The sequence below is a fragment of the Anomalospiza imberbis genome, chromosome 2 (genome assembly GCF_031753505.1).
Source record: "Anomalospiza imberbis isolate Cuckoo-Finch-1a 21T00152 chromosome 2, ASM3175350v1, whole genome shotgun sequence".
Taxonomy (NCBI): Eukaryota; Metazoa; Chordata; class Aves; order Passeriformes; family Viduidae; genus Anomalospiza; species Anomalospiza imberbis.
Genome location: NC_089682.1, coordinates 26,670,116 through 26,681,383, shown reverse-complemented (window position 1 = coordinate 26,681,383; position 11,268 = coordinate 26,670,116). Strand labels below are relative to the sequence as shown.

The window sequence follows — 11,268 nt, the reverse complement described above, 5'->3', positions numbered from 1 at the left end:
AAATGACATGTGTGAAAGATTAACAACCTTTCTTCTACATTTCTCTCCATGTACTCAGTTCCACTTTTTACCCAAGTCTTTGATTGTCTCTCTAATCTAAATTTATTTATTCTTTTCATCCATTTCATCATCACTAGAATTAAGCATATTTTGAAAGTTAACCCTTTTCTTCTTTATTTAATACATGCTAATTACTCAAAAGAATTGCTCAGTATAAGGGCACCTTTTCTGTGATTGTTTTTATTAGAAAATGTTAAACTTGAACACACCAGAGAAGAGGAATTTTATGCCATTGACATTATTAAAGACCACTGGATGAAATTTTACTTTCTCACACAAAAATATTGGCCTGATCTAAACAAAGGCACATGTTTGTGTGGCTCCCTGAAGGACTTACATTTGGAAGACGAGAAAGTACATTTTCATATTTATCCCTGAATCTGAAAATAGCCTGAATCCAAGAATGGCTTCTAATTGCTTTTAGCTGCAGTTTCTCATCCTTCTGACATTCTTTTTCATCACCACTTTCATTCTGCATAGTGTGTGTCTTGGAATAAGGTTTCACATATGTATCAGTAGCATCTTTAAGTGGAGCTGCATAACTATCCAGCATTATGCTGGGTGCCTGGAAATGTTCTTAGAAGGCTCACATCCTATTTTTGTTACCTTCCAAATTTCACTTCTCATCATCACAAATACTTTACAATTTTAATTTATTTTGACTCACATAAGAGCCAGGCATTAAATGAAACTGATGTGTTCAAAACTCTGTTTTTAAAAATGAAAGTGCAGGATGTGCAAAAAGCCCCAGCTCACGTGTCAGTGGCACATTAGGAGAAGGTCCAGATGGACCTACCAAATGGGTTTCCAAAGCAGCAGGAATTGCATTGGTACCATGAAAGGTTCTTGTCTTGAAGTCTGGGTTCAATTCCTGCTGATGACAAAAAGAAATCTTAAATTTTTAGTGTGTGAACCCATACTTTGTCTAATTAACTGAGGTCCACCTGTGCAAGCCACACACACTGTTACAGGAGCTTTTTCATCTTTGGGTGAAACAAAATTACAAATCCTCAGGTCTTCAAAATGACACTGTTTCAGTAAGGAATTTTTGTGTGATTTTTCCATACAAACAAGATTCATGTGTGTGTGCGTGTGTGTGTGAAGACAGTAGGATATTTGGGATTCTACTTTTTTGATATAAATTACCTGTCAGGGGCATTCTAGATTTATTCTATGGTCTGTCTGCCCACAGAAGTTCCAGTTTGTGAGCTCCCTTCTTTGCCTTTTCTCATGTGGTGAAAATCAAGGTATCTTTCAACCTCTACAAAATTCTTTTGCCAAATGGAAACATAAGAAGGCACTAGAGAGACATTTATTGATGGTACAACAGGTGCTTAATCATCAAGCAAGAAATCTGTTAGAACTGAATTGAATATCCTTAACTGGATAGCAGACATGTGAAGGCAGGAGCAAGATAAAAGGAACTGGGCTTCCTCTACAATGAAGTTAAGTCCACAATCTAATGTTTGTATCCCAGACGTACAGAGGTTGTTTCAAAAATGGAGAAAAGAAAAGCTGTTTTTTGAAAGGGAGTAAGAAGTAAAAAGCAGAGTCAGTTATGGAAGGCCTTTTTCTCCACAACATCTTGTCATGATAAGTACAACAGCCCCATTGGGCTCCCTGCCTCCAGGTGCTTAGATTGCACCTTAGATTGGTGACTCAGATTGCACAGAACATAGTCTCTCTGGTCCTGCATCCCCACCTCAACCCTTTGATGTCCTGCAGAGGTATATAATAAACCAGGAGTCATGACATCTTGTAGGCTCTGGCTGGAGGTCTGTGCTGTTGGTCGGTGCCGTTTAGTCTGAGGTGATCCACCTGTGGATGGCAGTGGCCCATTCTGCCCAGGAGTTTGCGCGTTGTCTTGCTTGCTGCAGAGGGAATGCCACTGTCCAGATAAGCAATTTGGTTTTGCTAGTGCCTAAAGCCATTTTCAGCCACCATTTTAGCCTCTAATGAAAGGAAATCTCATTCACCTGGAACCAAGACAGGCACACAGAGAACAAGATGACAGTTCAGAACTTCCTTGTCCTTGAAACTTCCAGTTTATTTCCTGGCATCAGTCCATGAATCATAGTTGACAACTAAGCAGCAAGTCCCAGATCTTAATGTGCTATTTGGCATATGGCCATCCTGTACTGCATTCAGGTCAAGGATCATGGAATCAGCTCTCTTCCTCTCAGAAGGATTTTCTGATTAAGTATGCTGCCTTCCACAATCATTTAATTTCTTAAATATTCTGATGTAATCTCATATCCTTCTCCTCATAAAATACAAGCAAAAGTAGGAATGACACCTTAGGAATACTTTCAAAGGAAAAATGATGGGAAATGAATGTGGAATGAGCATGTGAAACAGTCGCTTGCTCTAAAATCTGAGATACTTTGGCAGTGTGGGACAACTTATAGGACATGTCTAACCAATTTTTCCTTGAGGTCAGAAAAGTACTTTACACAGAAGAGAGGGTCCTTCAGAAGTCAAGAACATGCACCTCATAGTGTCCCTGGCTAGAGGACGGATGGAAGGAAGGAAGGGCAGGTTTGGGAATCCCTTCCTCTTGTCCACAATGAATATATAGAATCACAGAATTGTTTAGGTTGGGAAAAAAAATGCTAAGATCATCAAATCCAACTTGTATCCCAGCACTTTCAGGTCCACCACTGACTCATGTCCCCAAGTGCCACACCCACAAATTTTTGAACACTTCCAGGAGTGATGATTCCGCTATTTCTCTGGGCAGCCTGTGCCAATGCCCAACTGTTCTTACAGTGAAGAAAATTTTCCCAATATCCAATCTAAATTTTCCCTGGCACAACTTGAGGCCATTTCTTCTTATTCTGTGTCTTGTTAGCTGGGAGAAGAGACTGACCTCCACCTCACTACAACCTCCTTTCAGGTAGTTGTGGTTGCAGGTGGCCCCGAGTCTCCTTTACTCCCGGTTAAACAACCCCAGTCCCCTCAGCCGCTCCTAAGACTTGTGCTCCAGACCCTTCACCTGCTTCCTTGCCCTGCTTCTTCAACTCTAAAGTTGTGAAGCCTATATACTCTTCTCAGGACATTTTAGTTTCATTCTGCAGTTTGGTGACTACAAATGTAATTAGTGGCAGGAACCTAAATGAATTTTGCTCAGTTAAACCTTCTGCTACACCTCTGAAGCCTGTCTACACACTATGCACTGGTTTCTTTTGGGATTCATTAAGGAAGAGAAACCAAAGGACATTCATTGGAATTTGGAGTAAGTGTCTCAAGGTCTGTGAACCAATGAATCACTTTTAGATTTTTTGATCCTTAATGAACACCTTCTGGTTGTATTTTTAGTCACTTCTCTCAAAAGTTGTTAAATTTGGTGCATATTTCTGGTTAGTGTCTAAAAACCAATGGAAACTAATCCTACAGGTTCAGATTTATATTTCAGAACATCTGTGTCTAGATTACTCTAAAATCAAAAGAGAGTCTAAAATGAGACATGCTGAGAGTACAAGCAGTTCATATAACATTGTTTTAATATTTTCAGCATTATTTCTTATTCTGTTTTTCATGTACCATAAGACATTACTGGGACAGCTGAGGCCAGATAGCAAAAAAAACCCAAAAAAAGTCAATGAATTCTGAGGAAAATTAAACTGTTACTTTATTCAACTCATTGCTTAAATCTGTCTTAAATGCTAGCATGCCAGAAGAATGGAAGGTGGAAAATACAACTATTGAGGAGACTTCAGAGCTCACTAGAATCAGTGTTTGATGTCTGTGCCAAGTAACTTACTGGAAAACATAATAAAGAATAGAATTGGTGAACTGAATGATATGTTGGAGAAGAATCAGCATTGCATACCAAGAAGGATGTCTTGTTTTGCAAATCCATTTGAGATTCAAGGAATGATATTTATTTAGATAAGGATGGTTCTGATAATATTAGATACTTGGATTTTAAAAAAAAATTTTTAGCTGGTCTTTTACCATATGCTCTCCAAGTGTGATGATATAGGATAAACAGAAAAGGATACTAAAAATCAGAAAGAAAAAAAGCTCATCATTATATTACACAATATAATGCAGTTTCCAGAACCCACAAAAATCTCTGCTGTTCAACATCTTCAGAAATTTTATGGAGAAGCTTAATGCCATGAGGTCAGTTGGCAGATAATAGAAAATTCATCTGAACAGACAAATCTTAAACTGGTAATCAAGATTATCAGAAGATTTTTAGCAAAAAACCCCAATTTTTATCTTGGCTTAGTGAGTTGAATTGACTTGCTGAGAGGTCACATCAGTGACAAAAGAGTACAAAGATTGCACATCTGGGGATAAGGTGGAAGCATAGAGGGAAGGCAGAGTGGGACAACCTGTTTTGGCAGCAAAAACTGTTCAGTTGCCTTGGCTGTATGACTTGATAACACTCTTCACATGACAGGGTAATAAATGACAAGTGAAATTTAATATACAGACACATAAAGCGACACACCCATGAAAGACAGCCCTCACCTTCTGTATTCACTGGCAAATCAGCACTCTGGAAAGTATTTTTCACTCAGGAAAGACACCTCTTGTTCATGGCTCTTTGGAGAGAACAGGTCAAGAAGTGACCCCTGCAATGTTTGAAAATAGTAAGAAAAAAATAGAAGTAAGAAAGAAACAGGACACTGTTGCTATAATATCGTATCTTGAATATTGTATGTAGTTTTGTCCACGTTGTCTGAAAAGAAGTATAAATAGAAAACATACAGGGCAGGATGAAAAGGTGGGGAATGGCTTCTGTTTGAGGGGCTCAGGCCGCAATCTCAGAGCAGACTATGGATTTACTGCTGTAATCCCACTCCACACTTCTTCATGCTGTCACTGAGCTCATTCAGCACAGTAACCTGGTAGAACACACACACACACACTGAAAAAGGGAAGAGTTTCTTGCCAGGTGACTGAGCTGAAATGGCACAGCCACATCTGTGGATGTGGGCAGGGAGATACACGACAGAGGGAGAAAAGTGGCAGCCAGTCCTAGGAAACCTCTGCCTTCAGTTGTAGCTCCATATACCATTTTGGCCAGCTTTGCTGATGAAATTAGGCCCAAGCTTCTTTGCCTGCAGCTACTCACTGTTGCCCCTGAAAGCTTCTCCCTTTTGGTGTTTGTGCAGCTGTTCAGCAACTCAGTGGGGGAACTATCTGAAGCAAAATTAATAATTTTTGTTGGATTATTCTGATAGAGTTTGCAGCATGCTAGCAGAAGAAACAGATGTGGCCAAAGGACAGAAAAAAGCAACAGGGACTGGAAGCACTGCTTCTTTGAGCAATGATGGTTCAAAAGGGTTTGGAAACAAGTAAAAGACCAAAGCTCCATAGTTCAGGAAAAATGATGGTTCTGAAATCATATGAGAGAGGCCTATAAACTGGTATGGTGAAAATAAATAGGGCATGAACATTCACTATTTCTTAGATGACAAAAATTCAAGTACCCTGTAAAATTAGTAAGCACTGGTTTTAAAACTAGTGAGAAAAAAATCCTGTCTAGCCTTTGTTAAAATTTGAGACCTTCCTACCACTCCTGGAGGCCAGGTGTACCAACAGCTCAAAAAGCTATTTAACAAATTCATAGAGAAGTGGTACATTTCTAACCCTACACTGTTAGGGTTGCAGTGGATACAGTTTTCACCTGAGAGCTTTTCCTCTGCACCCAGGAGCTGAGAACAGCAAGAAAAGGACAGATAATGGTGGTTTATATATTTTTATACCTCTTACCTGTATCTCTATTATTGGCCATTGTCAGAAAGAAGATACCAGCCTAGGGACAGTTGCTTTGGATGAGGCCGGCTCTTCTGTTTTCACCTACTTTTCTTCAACTGTATGTGATATGAATACGTTTTACATTTGTTATATTTGCAGTAATTATTGTGGAGACACAAAGTCTGTATTAGATATACCTAAATAACAAAATAAAACCAGACAAGTTCTTTTTCTGAAGCAAATTATGGCACTGAAGTTTTCTTGAAGAATGTATAGACATGGTGTTGCTGGAGCTATCTGTCACACTTACCCTTGGACAGAGCAGTACAGATAAAAAGGGTGGCTTTAAAGCAGTGGCAGTAGACAGCCTAAGAGCACCTCTGAGCTCTGACCCCACAGCTCTAGGTTACAGCTAACACGGTTTCCCACAGTGGAAGCGTCCCGTGGAACAACAGATGGACAAGGGACAGTAAAGCATGGCTTGCAACATATTGGTAAGAAAAAGACATTAATCTCTTTCCTGGGGAGTTCATCCTAAAATACTAGAACGAACTGAAAATGCATTTCTGACGAAAACCTGTGTTGGTGTGTGGGGCGAACCCAAGTTTCTAATTTATGGCAGGACCGAGTTGGGTTTGGTGCCAGCTTCTGCCTTCCTAGTGATGAGCCCCGGAGCTATTAAAGAGATGCGCCTGGAGGTGAGGGCGCAGTCTCCCCGCCCGCTCCCCGCGCCCTTACTGGCCGCCCATCGGCCCGACTCCCCGTGACCGCCCCCGCCGCTCGGCACGGCCGCTCCCGGGCGGCCGGGCAGGTACGCGGGGCCGGTCCGGGCGGCCGCTCCGCCGCGAGGTGTGTCCCTGAGCAGCGGCTCGGCGGTGCCTTGTGAGGATTGGGCAGGGCGGGCGAGCGGCTCCGCGGCTCCCTCGCCGGGCTCCGCCGCCGCGCTCCCGCAGTAGCAGCGCGCTCGCCGCCCGCGCCGCTCCCGCTCCGCGCCGCTGCCGCCGCGCCGCCAGCGCCCGCCCCGGCCCCGGCCTCGGCCCCGGCCCCGGCCCCGGCCCCGGCCCCGGCCGCCGCATCGTGATGCCGCATCCCGCGGCGCCCCTCGGGGCCGCCCTGCTGCTCGTCCTGCTGGCGGCGGACTCCTCGCAGAGTGAGTACCGCGGGGGGTTCGTCCCTCCCGCACACGCCTCCGAGCATCCCCGGCCGCCCTGCGTGTGTGCGAGTGCGGGCTGTGCTGCCGGGACGGGGTGGGGTGCGGGGGGGATGCGCAGCTTCGCGGCTGCGGTGAGGGCGGCGGCGGGGTCAGGGGATGCGGGTGAGGGGCCGCGCTGCGGCCGCGGCGACCCACGGGCCGCGCCCTGAGCAGGGAGAGCGCTCGGTGCCCCCCGGAGGAGCGGTGAGTGTGCGGGGTGGGGGTAGGGGGATCCGGGGCGATCAGGCGAGCTCAGCTGTTCACGGCTGCCTGTCCTTGCTCCTGCTCCTCTCCTCCTCGTCGTCCTGCTCCTGGCCTCCCCCGCGCCGTCCCGGCGCTCGGCTGCCCAGCCGTGCTGCTGCGCGCCCCGGAAGCTGCCCAGTTCCTGCGGCAGAGGCAGCGGCGAGCCTACCAGATCTTCGAGGAGACCAAGCAAGGGCACCTGGAGAGGGAGTGCGTGGAGGAGCACTGCAGCAAGGAGGAGGCCCGGGAGGTGTTTGAGAATGACCCAGAGACGGTAAGGACGCGGGGCCGCCGCGGAGATTCGGGGGGTTGTCCGGCTCTGCGCTCCCACCCACCCACTATCCGCGGCTGGATGCCAGCTACCGGCACAGCTGGGAAAGGCATCTGGAGGAGGAGGACCCAGGGCCATTAGGTGAATGACTGGAAGACACACTAGTGCTCAGCTTGCACAAGGGCTGTGCCAGGGCTGTCCAGTCAGGAGCGCCTCCGTGAGTGTGGTCTGAGTGAGCAGCCCAGCCTGGCACTGGCTGGCGGGACTGTCACTGAAGGGTAGAAGGATCCTGTTCACCCATGGTCCAAATCCATGAAGCAAGACCAGTGCAACATAATGATACAGCTTCTCTGTCTGGATACCCCACCATCCCTGTTCTTCCCTCCAGCTTCCCATCCCAGTGGTTTTTAAAATCCCCTCAGTGTTGCAGCATATGTCACAACTGGGGCTTCTCAGACGAATGTCCTAACCATTCTTAAATCCATGGGGGCCAATTCAGTTTGGTCAGCATCTTAGAATCAGTAGGTTCAGGACCTGTCACTACAACAGAAGGAGGGCACATATATGGAAATGTGGTGCTGCTGCACTTCTAACACTGTGGATTCACACAGTTACAGACTGCACACTGTATGTGGAGCTGTCTTTTCCAGTCTTACCAGGGTTGACTTTCACTTCAGTCCTCTCATTTCGAGCAGTATGCGGATGCTTTACTAAGCTTGGCTTACTCCTCCAGTCACTTTACACCTCCTCTCAACAGTTTTGGATAGGCTGTTCTCATTGCAAGGACTATCTGGCATTGATTTAGCAGTGGGAAGTGGATTTTCTTGGTGTTCAAACTGAAGCTCAGTTCTGCACAGCATGTTCCTGTTAATGGTATGATGCTCTAGGGAGAAGATAGGACAGAGGAGGAGAGAGAGAGAGTGAGCACGTGTGTGTGTGTGTACACAGAGGCACAAACCACAGGCAAGGGAGGGACTCAGCAGAGGAAATGTTTTATGCTTCAGTAAGGCAAGTCTTGACACGTGTGCTTCATTAGCAGCCTCAGCACTGGATAGACACTGCAGTAGCTTGCTGTCACAAGACAGTAGTAAGTACAGCAAAGTGATGTGGTTTTGACAGTCTATTTTTGAGATTAATATGAAACACTTGCCCAGGCAGTGTTTAATGTTACACCTTTTATGTGTATGCATAGTCACATCTGCATGTAGCAGTGTTTGCTTCTGCTCTGCAGAAACTGAGAGACTTCAGAATGTGGATAACTGTAATGGGGTGAGAGTGGCTGGCACAGCTACCGTATTTGTGTTGAGTAATGTAACATTAAACTCAATATAAATATTCATCACATAGCAGTGACTGCAGGGAAAACTATGATGAGTGTGATTTTATAGCCTTCTGGTCACTACTTTTACTAACTGGCTGCTGGCCAAGAAGGTAGCCAAAGGTGATGCACTGATAAATCACTTTAAGGGTAGGATAGTGTACAAAGATGTCAGGAGTTTTTAACAATATTTGGTACTGTTTACAATTACAATTACTGTTTACTTTACAATTTTGTAAATTTTAAAGAATGCACGGTTCTCCTACTGAAATGACAATAGTGAAATCATTTTGGTTTAAAATCTTTTCACATATAATACAAATTCTTTAAGATACCATCATACTTTCAGTGTGTCTTGTAGGACAATGCTGGCTTTCTGTTATTGCAAGTGATTTTGATTTTTTGGTGCATTTCCTTTGCTATTGCTGCTAGGTTTCACTCTTTTCTGAAAAACTGAAGGAAGGCTAGATGGGCTTCTAGTGTCTGTGCCCCCTAACATGTCCTACGCGAGGACACTTAGATCTGCAGTGACATAAGATCCTACCTTTTCTGAGACACAAACCTCCCAAGAGCTGTAAAGTTGCTTGTTAAGTGCAGTATGTTCTGCTCCTTGCATTACTTTGCTTCAGTTTGATTGAGAAGCAAGCGTGCTTTAGTATATCAGGGGGTTTATGGCCCTTCCTATCCCTTTTGCAATCAGTATGTGATCTGAAAGCAGCAGCTGCTCTTCAGTAGCAGCTTTCTAATACGTGGTGGCAGAGGTTATGAATGTGGGCTGTTGCTGCTCTGCACTGGAAGACTTCACTGTTTTGTAGTGCATAGGTGACAATCTTCCAGCAGTAACTGTGGATTTCATGGACAGAGTATTAATTCACAATGGAAGTGTATTTTAAACAGTAGGGAGTTGTTGTGCTGTCATTTCACTGATGCTGTGTTGTACACCCAGTCCCAGTGACTGGCAGAAGAAGGAAGCTAGTTGAGACAGACCTGACTTAGGAAAGCCAAAAACTGTTGTAAACAACACCAAGCTTTTTGAAGAAATACAGTAATTGCAGTCATGCTTCAGCATATTGCCAGGCTGCAGCTGATCCATGCTGGGAAAGTGAGCTTCTATTGAACAGATTGCTGTTGACAGAAGAAGATTCTTAATAGTTTAGGAAGGATGAAATTTCTGCATGTGCCTGCTGAACTTGGTCACATGGATTAACTATTTAGGCTGTAGCAGAAAGAAGCAGCTACAATACTTTTTGCCCTGTGCTGAGCTTTGTGAGGCTACGCAGGCAAACCATGACAAACACAGCAGTGCAACGTCTTGTTGCATCTCCCAGGTTTTATGCTGTAAAGCACCAGATGAGCATCTATGTAGGCATTTGGCTGTTTACTGTCCCACAGGAGCAATGGTCTTGCAGCCTCGACAACTGAAAGTTAGTTTCAGTTTAGTTGATCAATCTTGATGCTTCTCAATTCAACCCCAAGGAAAGTTTGTGATGTCAGACCAAAAGTGTTGTCCCTCTTCCCTTTTCCCCTCCATTAGATGCTTATGAAATGTCTGAGTCTTCCTTAACAACCTTGTCATTCTTGACTATCTTGTGGTTGTGTGAGGAGAATTTCAAGGCCTAAGTTTAAGACATATGACCTAAAGATGTGATAGGAAATTGCATTAACTGATTCAATAAAACAGTTCCAGAAGCTGAGGTAAGATGGAGTAAAGCTGTAACATAGCTCATGTGATGCTTCCTAGGTAAAACCATATCTTTATGCAGCCAGTTGTAACATCTAGCCAAGAAATAGGAAAGATACCTCTTTCCTGGACAGGCCAGTAAATGAAATGACGTGTCACATACCTATACCAGAGCACCCTTTTCCTGTGCCTCCCATTGTTTCCGTGATCAGCTTTCCAAAACAACATCTGCAGGCAGTCAGCAGAAGATGCACATTCTCTGAAACCTGAATGTGGATTTTGCCACATGTGTGATTACTTACATCAACTGCTAAGAATAGTGTATCAGGCAGGGCCCAAGAGCCATTCATGTGCAGGGCAGTGCAGCTTTTGTCTTTTATGTTACGGAAAATATAAATATCAGCTCGCTCAGTCTAGAGGAAGGAAGATCAATTGAAATATTTTTTAGATTTTTTTTTAAGAAGCAGAACAAAACTCAGTCTGTGCCACTTGTATGACTAAACATGGTAAAAGCAAGTAGCCTGGTTTAATGAGCCTTGCAGCCTACCTTTTTCATGAAGCTGATTATAGCATCCTTAAACATTACTGCAGAATTCTGGGATGGTTCCTGTTTTGTAATTTCATTTATGCTAGAGAAAAAATAAAAGATAATACAGTGGTAAAAAAAAAAGTGGTAAAAAAAAAGAAGGATGGAAAACATCTTGATGGGAGGTATGCAGACTGTTTCTAAATGTGATCTATTCAAAATACATGCTAGGTGTGATAGATGGGATGAAGTTGCAAAATAT

The 11,268-nt window shown here is 44.2% G+C and overlaps 1 protein-coding gene and 1 long non-coding RNA gene across 5 annotated transcripts in view; one reads left to right on the top strand and one right to left on the bottom strand.

The window, feature by feature from the left end:
- Window positions 1-696: 696 nt before the first annotated feature.
- LOC137468461 (uncharacterized) lies at window positions 697-5,652 on the bottom strand. 3 transcript variants are annotated; one of them, XR_010995950.1, is made up of 3 exons: window positions 4,543-5,652; window positions 1,879-2,036; window positions 697-931 (listed from the first exon to the last, which is right to left on the bottom strand). It is a non-coding gene; the product is annotated as an uncharacterized lncRNA (long non-coding RNA). The 3 variants fall into 3 exon arrangements; XR_010995951.1 differs by having other exon boundaries at window positions 697-2,036; window positions 4,543-4,616; window positions 4,783-5,652; XR_010995949.1 differs by having other exon boundaries at window positions 697-2,036.
- Window positions 5,653-6,793: 1,141 nt separating this feature from the next.
- Window positions 6,794-11,268, top strand: part of GAS6 (growth arrest specific 6) — a 39,979-nt gene continuing 35,504 nt past the window's right edge. For both annotated transcript variants that reach the window (XM_068180234.1, XM_068180235.1), the window contains exons 1-2: window positions 6,794-6,925; window positions 7,318-7,484. In XM_068180234.1, coding sequence (XP_068036335.1) covers window positions 6,856-6,925; window positions 7,318-7,484 — 237 coding nt within the window. In that variant the 5' untranslated portion in view covers window positions 6,794-6,855. The remainder of the gene's footprint in view (window positions 6,926-7,317; window positions 7,485-11,268) is intronic.